At 45.4% G+C, this 17,249-nt stretch overlaps 1 protein-coding gene across 2 annotated transcripts in view; it reads left to right on the top strand.

The window, feature by feature from the left end:
- SRP68 (signal recognition particle 68) overlaps window positions 1-17,249 on the top strand; it is a 280,497-nt gene that overhangs the window by 188,352 nt on the left and 74,896 nt on the right. For both annotated transcript variants that reach the window (XM_086930712.1, XM_086930713.1), the window contains exon 8: window positions 7,059-7,199. In XM_086930712.1, the coding sequence (XP_086786838.1) occupies window positions 7,059-7,199 (141 nt within the window). The remainder of the gene's footprint in view (window positions 1-7,058; window positions 7,200-17,249) is intronic.

A 17,249-nucleotide genomic window follows, 5' to 3' on the forward strand; every position in this document is an offset into this window, starting at 1 on the left:
TAGTGGTGTTAATTCTATTCCCTCCACCGCCGCTTTGATGTGGGGATGGGCTTGCCATTCTATTCACTAGATTGACTATACACCGAGATCCCCTACTACAGAAGGAGTAGTTTCTGTCCTGAAACTCCTGTTCTGTAGTAGGGGTATCTCTGTTATAGTCATAAGCGCCCGCTGTAGGAGAGTAGGGTCTTCTATCCTATGGTCACCCCAAATTTTTGCTTTTTGCTTCACTGGTTTATGACTTAATGTGGCTGTGGGCCTGTGAATCAGACCCACAGCCTGCTGTTCTCTCTCTAAATTGCTGTCAATGCACTCTAGGTGCATTACGAATTGGAACTGGTTCACCTTATTGGCCCCTGTAACAGGGTACCCTAGGTACCCAGGGCATAGGTGTTTCCAAGGCCTACCAGGGGCTGCAGCATGTATTGTGCCACCCCTGGCCTGGCCTCCATATTTGACACAACTGGCTGATCACTCAGCTGGGGTAAGTTGGTGTAATCACCTCTTGCTTAGATATAGTATCCCTATATCTAACCTTAACTGGACACATATGTTCCTATCAGCCACTCCTATGGAAGGCCTCATCAATCCTGGAGGCAGAGTGCTTGGAAATATGTGAGATGGTGCTCTAGCATGATCGGAGCCTGTCTGCAGCTGTCGGGAACCACTCCCTTAGCTGTTCCGGGATATTGCCATACCATATACTCTTAAGTGCATTATAATCCTCGCTTTATCAAAATATGTCGAGTAAGGTGTCATACGGTTTGGAATACTATCCCCTCGACAGTTCTGTCGACGGGGATAGCATTCCACCCTTCTAGAGGGACACGACATGTACATAGCCTTAACCCCGGTTAAAGTTAACCAGAGCCTCAGCATCACAAAATGGATGCTGCCACCACAGACACAAGTCTGACCTCCTGCTGCTGGGAGTCCTTCCAGCGAGGGAGGCTTGGACAAAGGGTTTCCTGCCTTGGGAGGTGCGAGCACCACCCCACACAGGATTTTGTGTATTGGGTAGGACAGGGCTGAATAGAATCAGACATGCCCGGGGCACACAAGGTGTCCTCGTGCATAAGCTAGTCCAAACCTAGCGAGGAGCTGGACAAAGGAAAGGGGGTGTAACCGCCCCCCTTCCTGGTCCCACCCAGATGAGGGACCAAGCAGGTGATCCACCCCTCAGATTGGGAATAAGAGTGGGAGCAGTGCCATAGCACCTCAGATCATCCTGAATCAACTTGAATCTAAGAAGACGACTGGACTTCAACATTCTGCTGCACAAAAGACTGAAGAGCGTCTCCCTTGTGGCCTAGGAGTGGCCACCCAGTGAATACAGGCACCATCCAGCAACTCGACGTCTGCTTTGCCGCCGCCTCCTGCCGGAGCCCGAGCCCAGAGCCTGACGAGACCCAGACTCTCAGACTTCTCACAGCCTGATCCACAGTCCCTGCAAAGGAGGGACCCGTGGAGGCACCGAGAGACGTGGGATTGGACATCTCGAAAGACCCCCGAGAAGCTGACTGCGCAGCACTCGAGGCGCCCTCGATGCTGTGCTTTGGGGTTTGAGAAGCCCCACAACCGAGCAGCCCTTGCACCGAAGATCAGCCCCCAGCATCTCCACAATCTGCGTGGGGCCCTTTTGCATTGTGCCACTCGATGCGCCATTCCGGCCACTTGCCACGCGGTCAGCGGCCATCTTGGCGACGAAACCTACAATTTACACTGCGGGTCTGGGTGCTCCAGACTTGCCCTCGCTCCTGTAAAAAGGAACACCCGCTCTGACCTTGCTGGTCCGAGTGATAAGCCTTTTTCGATTCCTGCGTGGCTTGCATTAGCCAAGGCCTGTTTGCTCCAATCAAGTTGCCGACACCGCCAACAGCGAGAAGCCTGCGTGGGACAGCTCGTGATCGACTCCTGGACGTCCTCGACCTCTTCGTGTCCACATGGCTGCAGAGAGAAGCTACACCTCATCGCCTGTTTGCACCCGACATCACCTGGTTCCAATCTGGTTCCACGGTAGTCACTAGCTAGTGACTTTGAACATTGTCCCCTCTGCTTTCAGGTCTTCACAACTTCAGATCCACCCTTGGATCCACCGGAACTCTTCACATTGAGCCGCCTGCAGCATCTTCAGCTCCAAGCACCATCGACCAGCGTGACGAAACCCGACACTACTTCGACCCTATGCACCCGCGTCCTGTGGGCGAGGTAACTCAGCAACGCCGGTGTTCCCACACTGGTACACACCTCTAGTGTCTGTGTCTTAAGTTTCACTCCTCTAGGTCACTCGGAAGGTTCCTAAATAACTCACTTTGTAACTTTTACGCACCATAGACAATGCATTGGTGAGTGCGTGCACTTTAAACACTGCACCCGAGTCCCGCGAGCCTTTCCCGACTTAGTCACTGCTAGTTCAGATCAGCTCCAGCGATTCCCAAGGCCCTAGGCCTGTTTCCTTTTCGATTGGTATCTCTTATACCACTTTCTTAGTATATGGTTTAGGTGGCCCCTAGGGCTCATCCAGATTGTGCAACTTTTGTGTATTTTAACTGTGTTTTGTTTTAACGCTTGTGCTCATAAAGAGTATAGGGGATATTTGTAGTTAATAAATATATATATATTTTCAATATATATCTGTGTGGTGTCCTTTCATTTGGTATTCAAGGGGGTTGTGGATGGTAAAACAGCTTGCTTCACATGCCTTTCAGAGTTTAGCCTAAGACTGCTTTGTCCACTACCACTAGGATAGCTGGTCTATAAGGTTGACTTACAACCAATCATCATAAGGGTTGCTTGGCATGGTACAAGGTGATCACTAGAACTAGTGAGCATCATATACCAGGCCAACTTCTCACACCCGCCCTCCTCCCCGGTGGAGAAAGATATTATGTACGGAATGCTACAGGTCTGGTGTGTTACGCCTTCAAAAAGAACTGAAAGTAAGTGGGACCTGCTGTGCATTCTGGGACACTGAGTGTTCTGGAAGGTTCTCTTAAAGGCACAGTATCCTGTTTTGAGCCACATAATGGCAGCCTATGGGGCTTGTCTGTCCAGTCCTTCCTCTCTATCATTCCAGAGGGTTTTGCTGAATAAGGAAAGTTTTTCTCTGTGGAGAAATCTGGACAGGCTGTGCTGTTGTGGGTTTTTGGTGGAATTTCTAGTAGAAGTACTTGACAGTGTAGCCTGTGGATATAGGCTGCATTATCTGTCTTTAAATTCCCTCTTAAGTGTCTGTGCAGTTCTGCATTTTTTGACAACTTAAGAGATTATTTTTGATTGCTCCGGGGTCCACGCACATGGGCGGGACTATTCACTAGATTATGACTATAACAGAGATACCCCTACTACGGAACTGAGTTACAGGACAGAAACTACTCCTTTATTTTGTTTAATCTGGGTGATATTTATCTATCTCCGCTCTTGGCATGGAGTGGAGCCAAGCCCAAGCAGAAAGAGCCAAAATCACCTGTGTGACATCCTCCATGAGATGTTGGACAAAGATGAAGTCTCCACTGTAGTGCACAACACTGACTGCCTTGGGACATACACAGACCAGAGAGCAAAAAGGAAGAGAGCCCAAAAACATGGGCAATTATCTGATATTTTCTAAACACCGCTGTAGTCCCCATCGACATGGGCTAAGTTTTCTTGTAACACAGCACCAGCTCTGTTTCAATTCAGTTTGGGCAAATACTGATCTGGAGAGCAACAAACTATCAACTGTAAATGTCTGTGCATTTAATCACATGCGCTGCTTGAAAGCCACAGCTAACTGAGGTTGCCAAAGAGGAGAGTTTTTACAATTTTTAGTGTTTTGGGACATGGGGAAGGAGTGACAAATTGCAGCTTGCATCAATTTAAAGAGTTGCATTATCATGGCAGGTTGGCAAAAAGCATGTTTTAAAGTGATGGGTTTATATGACCTTACAGTAGAGTTCTACTCTGGTGTCCGAACTGAGTATTAACGTGATTTAAACCGAGCTGCATTAAAGGCCTCTGCTTCTTTCCCTCTAGTTTGAGCGTTGCCATAATCTGCCTTCTGAAACAACACAAGAAGTGTGAATGCAAATGGAAAGGCCAGCGTGAAAGGTGTGAAGTGAAATGTATCCTGATTGCCTGAGAGCACTAAAGTTCAACAGCTCAGTCAGTTTACTATGATTTAATGTCTAGTTGTCTGTGGGACAAAAAACACATTAAATCATCTTGTCCTGAACTGAAGGCAACTTGTCTTGGGTGACGAGCGATATAAATAGCCCGCCCCTGCTAGTAGACTTTGCACAGCTTCTACCTTTCGCAGGCACGCTGGGCTGACAATCCCCGGTTTCAAGCTGGAGGTCCAATGTGCCATAATCAATATGCCCTTCACAGGAGACCGCCTATTTGGAAAGGCGGTAGGTGCAGCGCTTCAGCGCATCAAAAGGGGCTACGTGACAACCAAGGCAATGGGGGCCCTACAATACAGGGGACCCTACACCATGCCTCCTTCTGAGGAGGCATGGTGTAGAGAAAGGCAGCCTACCACCACCCCACAATGGCAGTGCTGCTCAAGCTCCAACCAGCCGTATCGCGTCCATGGAAAAGACTGAACTCCATTACCAAGTGACGTCCCACAAAAAACCCTCTTACACAAGTCACCAGAAGGAAGAATCGGAGGATTTTAGCAAGAATGGGAATTGGTATGAACCCAAGATTCATACCAAAGATGTTAATCTTCCACGTTAACCAAGTTATCCACCTACCATCTTTTTTTCAAAAGTTTAAAACACAGGTGGAGAGCGCATTGCACATGTTAGATATCCGAAGAGCAGTTATGTAGTATTTATAAAGAACAAAGAACATCAGGAAAGCTCTTCATCTTTTACACACACAAGAAGAGACTTCCAGTAATCAAAAGAACTATTGCAAGATGTAGAAGATAGGAGAAGCAACCCTTACAGAAAAACCAAAAGTGCATTCAAGGAGGAAAAAAGGAGCAACACTTGCCTTGTTAGACATCATAGCTTTAGCAGACATTTGCGCAGCTGCTACATGATCGTTGGTTCATACCTTCACAAAACGCTTCTTCCTGAACATTCAGATCAACTGGGAAGCAAAAGTGGGACAAATAGTACTGAAGCATTTGTTTGTAACCACGCACTTTAAAGAACCCAACGAAAAGTGCTATGTAATTGATGCCTAGCATGTGATTCCAGAAAATATTCACGCTGCTAAACAAAATGGATATGTTCCAGTAGGTGTAGTTTTGCAGCTTGAAGAATATTTTGGATTCACAAGCGACCCACCTCCACCAGCAGACGTTTATTTACAAACTCAACTCAAGAGAATACTGACAAACCAAAGGAGAAATAAATAAAAATCTGAAAATGGTGACTCTTTCGAGGGATTCCCGGGCATTAGACTGATGTTGCATTAGGTGGGGTTTGATGAGCCTAATTAGTTCCAATGCAGGTCTCTTATTAAAATTAGAAGTGCTAAACCGGCATCAGCTGATATCCGCCACCATCAGGTTTCGAATAACTCTGTTTGTGCGTCATAGTAAGCCCTTCTCAACACAACTATGGTCAATGCTCACTTTTTTCTTTTGAGAAAAACAAGACAATATTCCGAACACAACCACTAAATGGCTGATTTATGCACAGGATATAAATCTGTAATGGATGCAAAGTGTAAAACTGGTCTTATGGTTCAAATTTATTTTATTTGCAAAATACAGAAAGACCGTATGCAGCCTACCCCACTGACTGCAGTGCTGGACAGACGAAATACATACAAAACAACCCAAACATCAACTATTTATTTATTTATTTATTAAGCAATTTGTATCGCGCAGACTAAACCCGAAGGTATCAAGGCGCCTATTATTCCTATTCCCCCCACCGTTGTCCCTCCTGTACTCACTCCGACATTATGCTTTTACGCATCATGTGACCATCCTATGTCTTGCCCCTGATCGTCTTCCCGCCGCAGTTGAGCCCTGTCATTTAGTGTCTTCAAGGAAACCTACTCTTAAAGGTAAATATTGTTTTTGCTTTTGGATTTTTTGTACTTAATGTTTGGTATTTTTGTTGTGTTGACTTAACGGGCCCGGGATGTCATAATTATTGAAAGTTGCTGACCATTGTCATTCTGTATTGTTAGTTCCTTTTAGGTCTTATCCTCTCCCCCAGCTCCTTGGCCAGAGATGTAGCCAGCATGGCTGTGGTGGGGAGAGAAGGGAGAGGGAGGAAGCAAACTATGTGGTGGTGTTGTGGTCGTAGAGGATAAAAGGAGTTAAGGCCCAAAGTAGGGGTAAATGATTCATTTATAAGCACACTAAAGCATTACCTTTTTTTCTAACCACCAAGACATGGGCTTTTGGAGGTGTTGGCAGAAATATTTTGCAGTGGTGTTCTGTGAGTGTGCTCACTAAAGTGAGCAGTCATCCTCTGCTTCTTGTATGTATAAATATGATTGCATTGCACATGCATTTTATGAGGATATTCCTGAAAACATCCCAGTTCTTTTGTAGTACAATGAAAGTATTATCTAAATGTATGTATTGTCTGGCACAATACCCAGTGAACTACTGGGGAGTGGATGGTGCTGATAATGGAGAAGTGATAAGGGCATAAGGAGGCCAAAGAGCAGAAAGGCCCAACGCTGGGGAGTTGGGCCTTTGCAGTGGCACTTTAATTTGGGCCATACTGGATACCTTGTGCTATTGCGTGCTTCAACTCTTGTTGCATTTACAATATGTTAGAAACATGAGTGCCACTAGCAACATATCATATGTGCTGTATTTCTGTTTTCGAATTCCATAGCATAAAAATATTGCACAAAATGTGTTGTAATGGGAATTTGTTGCTAGGAATTTCACTTATTTATAGTGATATCAAATGTTATTTCTGAACTCTGCCAAAAGCCACGTCCTGATCCTATTCTTTAGTGAGCTATTCATCATATTCAACTTAGTTTCCACTCTGTTATTGCAGTAGTTAATACATGTACCTGAGTGTTTGGGAATAAATGCTTGTTGGAAGGTATGAAGTAGAAAAATAAAAATCTCTCTTCACTTCTAGTCACTGATCACCCAGACGCGAGCAAAACAGGCGGCCACCATGGGTGAAGTGGAATGGCGAGGCCGGACGGTGCCTGTCCGGATTGACAAAGTCAGGATATTCCTCCTGGGGCTGGCAGATAATGAGACAGCCATCGCACAGGTAAATGATTCATCCAGAGACTGACCAGTGGAAAGTGTTGAGGGCTCTAGGCTTCCACAAAATATCTTGAATCTTACAAGTAGCGAGGGTGAAAACCGGGTGCCGATCATCAGTTTTGTAGCAGATTTTTACCCAAGAGCAGAGGCAGGGCCATGGCTGTCACTTAGGAAACAAATCCTTCATAACGGAGTCATTAAACAAATAGTGCATTGTCTGTGACTAACCTATTCCTCAGTAATTAATTCATTGAGGCTCACAATTGTCGTACTAGATAGAGAAGTTTCATGGGCAGAAACTGTGAATGTAACTACTTACATTTATGTGGGTGTGGTACACACTGTGCCCTGTAGGTGGGGCTCTTTATTTGCCCATCTTGTCAGTAAAGATATACTCTGATTGTTTTCTGACGGTGTGCTTTCCGTATGATGTAACTTGATCTCCCAGTTCAACAAGCATTTACAATGCAATGGTCTCTGCATCATTAAAGGTAGAGCTATTGGCATTGCTCATGACTATTTTTTTTTTAAATCATCAATAAATGGCATTGTCATTTACATTGCCAATAGCTTAATCGTTAGATAAATGGCATTGTCACTTACAATGCCAATAGCTACACCCTACACAGAGCCCCCTTCACACAGACAGAGCCACCCACCCATAGAGCCACCTACAAAAAAAATAAATGGCATTGTCATTTACATTGCCAATAGCACAATCAGGGGGGCAGAGGCGAGAAAAATGGCACAATTAGGGGAGCAGAGGCAAGAAAAACGAGTGCAATCAGGGGGCACAAGGCAAGAAAAAAACTAGCACAATCAGGGGAGCAGAAGGCAAGAAAAACTAGTGCAATCGGGGCAGAAGGCAAGAAAAATGAGTGCAGTCAGGGGCAGAAGGCAAGAAAACTAGCACAATCAGGGGGGCAGGGTCACGAAAAACGGCACAATCAGGGGACAGAAGGCACGAAAAACGGCACAAACAGGGGAGCAGAGGCAAGAAAAATGGCACAATCGGGGGCAGAGGCAAGAAAAATGGCAGATTTAGGGGAGCAAAGACAAGAAAAATGGCACAATCTGGGGAGCAGAGGCAAGAAAAACGAGTGCAATCAGGGGCCATGTAAACAATGATAAGAACACATAATACTGGTCACAACATAAACGCAGCTACCAGGGAGCGGATTCTGTGCCCAATGCCAGCCTCTGCCAGCTCCCAGAGGGCAAACTACTAGAAGCGCCTAGAGGCAAAGACTAAAGGGCCAACCTTGCCCCCAGACCAACAACCACTCCCAACTGGGGTCAAAAATGCACATTCTACTAGAGCAAAGTCAGACCGTTCCCAATCAAGGCTTCAGGCCTCAACAGATAAAACACAACAACCAAAAGCTCTTCACTCGCGCCACCGAGAGCTTTCTACTGAAGCTGAGCTCCCAAAACACTGGTGGAGACGATGGTGGGGACAGGAGGCAGAGGAGGATGAGGTGGGTGGGGGGTGAGGGGGGCAACGAGGGGGTTAGAGCTCCTACCAAATCCAGAGAGGAAAGAAGAAAGTGAGACAGCATAAGGAGGAGAATGATATGAAAAACATGAACAAGGGGGCCAAGCAGGTCCTTGGATGCTTGATTCCGGTCTAGGAAAGACATTTTATTTATTTATTTATTTTCAAAGTTTTATATAGCGCGAACAAGATCTTCGCAGATATCAGAGCGCTTTACATAGAGGGGTACATGAGGGAACATGGTCAAACAAGTAAATCAATAGATCACACAGTACAAATAGGTGGCTGCAAAGCCAATCCTGTGAGTAATAAGACAACTCATACAAATAAGTAAAGGGGTCAAACATGTAGTACAGATCGGTGCAGGGTGTTAGCAGAGTTCGAGATAGTAGTTCAAGTGTATTTAGCCATGAGGATAGCTTTTACTTCTTTTTTAAAGAGTATAGTGGAAGAGATAAGCCTGGTTTCGGGAGGGAGTGAGTTCCAAATCCTAGGCGCCATTCCTGAGAAGGAGCGCTTGTATGTTTTTTCCTTCCGGAATCTTCGAGGTTTCAGCAGAAGATTGTTTGTGCCTCTCGTGTTTCTAATTCCCCCAGAGATTGTCAATTTGTGAGCGAGGTAGCCATGTGAGTTTAGGTGTACCGCCTTGTGTGTCATGCAGGCGATTTTCAGATGTTTTCTGGCTTCAAAAGGCAGCCAATTCAGGGATTTCAAGTCAGGGGTAATGTGGGAGTGCTTTTTTGACCCAGTGATGAGTCTCGCTGCAGCATTTAGAGAAGCTTTTAGTGGTGCAGTTGTAGTTAGGGGGAGTCCGCACAGGGCGGTGCTGCCGTATTCAATTCGTGGAATGACTAGTGCTTGTACTGCGGTTTGGAAGTCTTTGGCTGGGAGGTAGGGTTTAAGTTTCCTCAGAGTATTGATCTGGAAGTTCGCTCCCTTTGTTGCCTTGCTAATATGTTGCTGCATGTTGAGATTGGTGTCGAGCGGTATGCCTAAAGATTTTGCTGAGTCCACGATGGTGGGTTGGACATTGAGTGCGGTTAGGAGGTTAAGCCAAGTTTGAGTGGTGGATATCTTCGCTGGAGGTGAGATCAGAAGGAACTCTGTTTTCAAGGCATTGAGTTTGAGGTGATTATCGGCAAGCCAGGATTGGGTGCATCTGATCGTTGAGTTCAGGAGCAGGATGTCATTGGGGGATTATAATTTGAGGTAAAGTTGGGTGTCATCGGCGTACATGTGAAAGTGTACATTGGATGCTTGTAGCAAGGTGGTGAGAGGTTCCATGACTAGGTTGAACAAAGTTGGGGATAGAGAGGATCCTTGGGGGACGCCTATCGTTACCGGTATTGGCAAGGACATCCGGTTGTTGCTCTTGAATTTCTGCGACCTGTTGTGAAGAAAGGAAGTGAACCACTTGAGAACATTTCCAGATAAGCCCATTCTTGTGTTTAGTAGTTCTAGTAGATTCTCATGTTTAACGGTGTCGAATGCTGAAGAGAGATCAAGAAGGATGAGGAGGCAGGTGTCGTTTTGGTCTAGCATTTGAAGTGCGTCGTCAATTATGTGAGTCATAGCAGTTTATGTGCTGTGTCCTGCTCGGAAGCCTGACTGGTGAGGGTTGAGGAGATCAAATTGCTCAATGTGTTTAGTCAATTGTAGTTGTGCGCATTTTTCCAGCAGTTTGGCGAGAGTGGGGATATTGGTGATGGGACGGTAATTGTTGAGATCAGAGGGGTCGGCTGTAGGTTTCTTTAGTAGAGGTGTGGCCTGACGAACTTTGAGGGAGTCAGGTATGCTTCCTTGTTGGAGAGCTTGGCTTGGTAGCTCGGGCTGGACTGTTCCCATGAGGCACAGGGTCAAGGCTGATTTGCATATAGCCAGTGTCTGTCCTAGGGTGGTGTGGAGTGCAAAAAAACGATGGATATAGGCCCAGATCTTTGTACTGGGGTGAATGTAAGACATTGTTCTGCATTCTGTCCATCAACTGTGTTTTATGAATAAAAGATGGGCAGCACCTGAAGTGTGTTTGAGAGAAAATAGGCAGTGTTCGTGTGACTGACAGTAGGCTTATGTATTTGTGCTCCATCTCTCATTGTGTGTGGAAGAGGGTAAAAAATGCTGCTGGACCAGTTTTTCTCTGACAGTTACTCCCAAAAACAAATAGTAACTCATGCAGTTGAGTTCCACTTCAAACTGGGGGAGGGGAGGGGTGGTTTGAGTGGAAAAACTTGCTTGCGCCACCTTGCAGAGCTGTGTATCACTAGTTGGAGCACGAGGGAGTGCTTTCCATTGCAAGTGCACCCAGTGCAACACCTTTTTCAAAGACATGTTTTCGTGAAATATTCAACTTAGGAGCAAGAGTACAAAGCTTTTGTCTTGGGTGAGGATTAGTTTCAGGGTGTTACTGCATCTACCTCCAACAGGACCAAGAACTTATCCCTTCCTGAAATTCCAAACGTTGAACTCTGCATCTCAGAACCACACACTTATGCAAGTTCTGTATTAGTTCTGTTCATGGTTATTATAAAGTTGTGCTAAGCATCTAATGGCAGCATCTTAAGTGCTTTGAGCATTTCAGGTTTTTTTCCATTAAAGGCTGAGCCAGTTATTTTGCATCCATGGGCCGATCTCAAAAAGAACTGAGAAGTTATGGAGGTTGCCTGATTCATCTGCAAGTGTATGGTATAACTGTGCATTATCTTATCCCCTTCCACACATTAGATTTGATATTCTCCAACCTTGGTGATCTCCCTTGTAAAATTCCCCTCCACCTGCCCTGCTCAGACCACTTTGCGGTGCCTTTTACTATTCCTAAGTTCACCTCAGACAAATTGATGAACTTTTTTTTAACCTTTAGAAGGACATCGATACAAAGTTAAAGACCCATATTTAACTGTTTTGGCACTTAATTTGCCCACATTATTCGGTGTCATGGAAACTGACGTGCTGAGTTATAACAATTGGATTTTTTTATTGTCCTTGAAAACTTAGTCACACCAGTAAAAAAAAGCACATCTGCAATTCTTGCAGTAGTCCTACATCTTGGTTCACTCAGGAACTCAGCTCTATGAAACATCACTAAGCAAACACAAGGAGATGATGGACGGAGCGCTGAAACATTTCAGACACTCACCCCCAGTCGCAGATCTGGGTTGAATCCATCATCGTTCATTATCTCACTTCGCCACCCCAGTTCAGACACCCCCATATGCAAATCAGTCTTTACCCTGTGCCTCATGGGAACAGTCCAGACCGCACTGTCAAGCCAGGTCTTCCCTGGACCGGAACCAAGCATTCTGGGATCAGTTTTGGGGCAAAACCCCTCATCAGCCAGGCTATCTTTAATCCAGTGGCAAAATGAGCATCGGACCCACGTCTGTCATACCCTGCCAACTTAGAGTGAACAATGCAAAACTGCACTGCCAATAACTAGAAAGGAAATGGAGGACCACTCAGCGTGACGCAGCTAAAACGATATTTCTGATGCATACTTCTAACTGCAGTTCCTCAGCTATGGAACATTCCGCAGGCATCAGACTGGCAAGCAGTATCCCTGTGCGCCAGAAGACTAAGTCTTGCACGTCTGCTCTATTATTGTTTTGCTCTGGAAGTGATATGCAGAGCTGTATATAATGGCCACATATTCATGCTGTTGTCAGTTCTTTCAGTTCATGCCAGCAGATGCGTGTCTGGAACTAACCCTCTCTGTTTACAAGAACCCTCCCTTCAAACTAACTCTAAAATACCAGTGTGTAAGTCATATGTAACATAACATAACGTGTATTTGTAAAACACACGTTCACCCAAGGGTATCTTGGCACTGAATAACAGAAGTTTTCTTGTTACCCTAGTCAAATGGCACCCCCTAAAACTACAGGGTTCAAACCTTGTAGGGACTGTCACAAGCAAAGGTCTGCCAGTAATGCGCTTGGATGAATTTGAAGGCTATCTGGGACAGTGAGGCGAAGGTATACGTCACTAAAGACCGGAAGTCTCCACATCGATATTGGTCCTGGTGGAAAAGAAGGTCAGCGAAATGTAAATTAAATTAATTTATATTGTGCAATAAACCCAATGGGTGTCAAAGTGCTAATCTAAACAGGGAAACACTGACTCAAAAACCGAGAGATTCTCACCAGAGAATGAAGATCCAGGTTTTAAGATGTTTGCAGAACAGAGGGAAGGACTCCAATGTGAGCAGGCACAATTTATGTGCGAGGACAAAGAAGAAACCGCGCCCTATCTGGTTTTACGAAACCTAGGAACAATCATTCTCCTGTTAAAGGATGATCTGAGCAGTCTATTAGGAATATACCACTGAAAGGATGCTGCACCCTGAATCACCTGAAGTTTATTCAGGGTGGCATTGTTAATATTCAGATATAGAGCACTGCAATAATCTAAATGTGATGTTATAAGGGCAGAGATTACTGATACTCGAAGTTGTGGGGGATAAAAATGAGAAGATTTTCTTCAGAATCCTGATGATAAAAAAAACACGCACTGATGGTACGACTGACATGCGAGTCAAAATTGAGCAAACCGTCAAAAATGGCCCCCACATTTTTGGCTAATTCCGCTGGTTCGGGTAAAAGCCCACAGGTCTCAGTCCACCATAACTCAGAACAAACCGACTGCTGAACCCTGAATACAAGGACCTCTGTTTTTTCTGCATTCGGTTTTAGACAGTTATCTTTCATCCATAGTCTAATGTCTTCCGAAAACTGTTTGCATTTATCAGCTACTAGCTGCAGGTTCTCCGAGATACACACAGTAATTTTTGTGTTGTCCGCATAGGATGGCACTTGGAAACCAAAAGATTGCACCCGCTCAGCAAGGTGGGAGAGCCGTAAAGATTAAAAAGAGTCGTGCTGAGGGAAGACCCTGCAGGCACACCACAGCGGAGCTTAATGGCCTTCGTGCTGAGATCTCCTCAGCTTACTGTTTGGACCCTGTCAGTTAGGAAGGAGTGGAGGGAGGTCCACTGCAGCCACACTCACCCGACCTGCTGGAGACATTAGGCCAGGCGAAAAGGTGATATTGTATCGAACTCCGTTGATAAATCAAGCATCACTAGGATGGCGGCACCACCCTGGTCTACCTGACAGTGGATGCAATCAGCTGCAGGTGTAAGCACAGACTCAGTACTGCTTCTAAACCATTCTGGGAGGGATCCAGGAGCTCATGAGTATTAATAAATGAAACTTTCTCCTGATTGATGTCTTTTTCTACCATTTTGCTGGTGTAGGCAACAATGAAATGGGACAAAGTTTCTTTAAGTCCTCTGGGTCCACATTAGGTTTTTTCTGCAAAGGCATGACTATGGCTTCCTTTAATAAACTGGGATACACTCCTGTTTCCTGTATAAGGTTGAAACCTTTTTGCAGAAATATAGAATGTGGTCAGGAGCAAGTTGCAGAATTCTAGTGGGGCAGGGATCAGCCGTAGACCTCAGTTTCATATTCATGAGATAATCTTTGACTTGCAAAGTTAGTATAGGGGAAACCGAGAGTAAGGTGGAATGAGTGAGATCAGAAAAGGCTTCTGAGGGGACAACCCCAGCTGCATGGATGTTGAATTTGGAATATATCCTGAGGATTTTATCTCTAAAATATACAGCTACTTTATCAGACAGGAGGGTTGGTGAGCCCCTTCGCTACCTTAAAGAGTTCTTTAGAAGAATTACAATCTGATTTAATTTTAGTAACATCGAAAAAGGATTTTGCTTCACAAATAGAGGTCTTATAATAGAGTAACAGATCTTTATGCTTCTCTTGATCAGCAGGGGCAAAATGTGATCTCTATTTTAGTTCCTGCCTGTGACATTGCTGCCAGAGGTCTTTAAATTAATCAGAGAAACATACGGTAGAGGATTTAATCCTTGTGCAAATCTTATCTTTTAACACCTTAACCGCGGTACGATTTACAGTGGTGTGCTGCAGATTTCAAAAACCCATGTTACATGACGAGCTCAGCTCGTCATCCGCATACGAGCGCCGTAGCTGATGACGAGCTGAGCTAGTCATCAGCAGCGAAGGGGTTAAAGGTGTCACTTTATCAACCCCTGTCTTGACCCATCCTCCAAAACGTTCCGCAATAGAGTCCTACAGATGATCATTCCCCAAAATGAGATTGAGCGCCAGATCCATGTCTGCCGGTGTAATCCTGCTCTGATTTCTGTAGAATATAGATTTCCGCTGAACATGTGCCACACTAACATGAGAGGAAGGCACTGTGATCCAAAAAGTCACTGCCCGATGATAAGCCCAACTCGAAGGTAGGATATCCCCAACAACCAAGCCAGTATAGTTGGCAAAGACCACATCCAAGGTGTGGCCAGCACGGTGAGTGGGAGATTTGACCATCTGAGCGAATCGGATATTAGCCATAAACTCAAGAACGGCGTTCGAGTCACTACAGGAGTTCAAAATTAAAATTACCCAGTATAAGGAAATTAGTGTTAACCGGAAAAAGTTCCAAGACTTGACCCCAAAAATCAGAAAAATTGGTTAGAGGACCTAGAGGATTAACTATAAGCCCGAAACAAATGGTTTTCGTGGAGGTTTTTAAATGGAATCGTGCCTCCTTGCAGGAGTCTTGCTGGCTTATGATCACCGGTTCTAAAGTACAATTAATCAAGTCTCTTGATATTAATGCTAATCTGCAACCCCTTCTAATGAGCCCGTTTAGCCTAGAAATAACGTAGCCTGGAGGGACCACTGCCTCCAAATCTGGCCCAGAGTCCTCTTTTGCCAAGGGTTATGTAACAAATAGGCAGTCTATTCGCAGAGATTGAATCAAATCGTAGACTTATAGTTTGTTTAATCAGGGAGCGCATGTTAACTAAAGCGCATGTAATCTCCCTTTGCTTGTCGAGTCTCTTATTGTAGCCTCCACCCCTTCTTTTACAGTGAAATTTGAAGTCTAAAGAAGGCTAAGCGGGACCAGACTCCTACCCGCCACTCTCTGACTCTAGAGGAAGCCTCTCGTGCTCGCTAAACGTGCTTTTCTGTCTCGCTCCTGAACTTCATCCCCTTGAGGGCTGATTCAGAATCTTCTCCTGACACACATCGCTTTTCTGGGTCTATCTGCGAAGCTACAGTAAATAAAAGAATTTCTTAAGACCATGCTATGTCTCTTTATGGCATGCTGCTGGTTCCCTCTGATGCACCGCCGAGCCCCAAGGAACCGCAAGGGCGTTCACCTGGAACCCTGCCGGTGGGTTTGTCCTCGGCACCAGCTGAAACCTTTTGCCCCAATACAGGCCCTGCACCAACTTCGGGGCTGTCATTGACCTTGGAGCCAAGATCCCTGTCAGACCATTGGAAATCCAGACGACGATGCACACCATATGTCGGTCTCCTATCATTTTGACGAGGGGGATTCTGCTCCAGTACACAATGACTGTAGGAAGCTGGCTCTTTACGTAATGGACCAAAAAACAAGGACAGTGCTTAAAGAGTTCAGGCAACCCCCAAAGGAATTACAGTGGCACCCCAAATGCTCTCCTTTGTGGTAGTGTGGGCGAGCACTTAGGCATATCAGAAGGTGGTGATAAGCATACATTTTTATATACGAAGGAAGTATATGAGACACACTCTCAATAAACAGGCCTTGAAAAATCATACAAATGTTACTAGACCTGCTGTCATTTTCTTCTTTATCACATATGAGAGCACCTTCAAATATACGATTTCAGCATGTCTACTGTAGAAACACACTTTTGTTTGATTTCATAGACTAAATATTTGCTCCATATATAATACAAATCTAGCCACATATAGGATACACATGAGCAATGACTTGCCTTTTAGTTCATTAACCGCATTGTCATTAGGGCGGGGGCAGGAATGTTTCTCAAATCATGTTTAAAAACTATCACTTTTAATAACGACAAACCTGAAGCATGAACTGGCAGCACACTTATTTGCAATCCGATTTGCCTTTGAAATGGCCCCAACATTTCCCTCTCTGACATGTGGTTTTACTGATAAAACTATAAAATATATAATGTTAGGAAATCGAGTTTCTGCAAACATTTGTCATTTACACTTCAATCAATCAATCAATCAATCAATCAAAGACATTTATATAGCGCACTACTTACCCGGAGGGTCTCAAGGCGCTAGGGGGGGGGGGGGGTGCTGCTACTGCTCGAATAGCCAGGTCTTGAGCTTCTTCCTGAAGGAGAGGTGGTCTTGGGTCAGGCGCAGGTCGGTCGGTAGGGTGTTCCAGGTCTTGGCGGCCAGGTAGGAGAAGGCCCTTCCTCCTGTTGTCATTCTCCGGATGCGGGGGACGGTGGCGAGGACGTGGCTGGCTGATCGGAGATGTCGTTTGGGAACGTGGAAGTTGATGCGGTTGTTGAGGTAGCTAGGTCCTTGATCGTGTAGGGCTTTGTGTGCGTGGGTGAGGAGGCGGAAGGTGATTCTTTTGTTGACGGGGAGCCAATGCAGGTCTCTCAGATGTCCGGAGATGTGGCTGTGTCGTGGGATGTCGAGGATGAGTCTGGCTGAGGCGTTCTGGATCCGCTGGAGTCTCTTCTGGAGCTTGGCGGTGGTT

Source organism: Lissotriton vulgaris, chromosome 7, assembly GCF_964263255.1.
Source record: "Lissotriton vulgaris chromosome 7, aLisVul1.2, whole genome shotgun sequence".
NCBI classification, from domain to species: Eukaryota; Metazoa; Chordata; class Amphibia; order Caudata; family Salamandridae; genus Lissotriton; species Lissotriton vulgaris.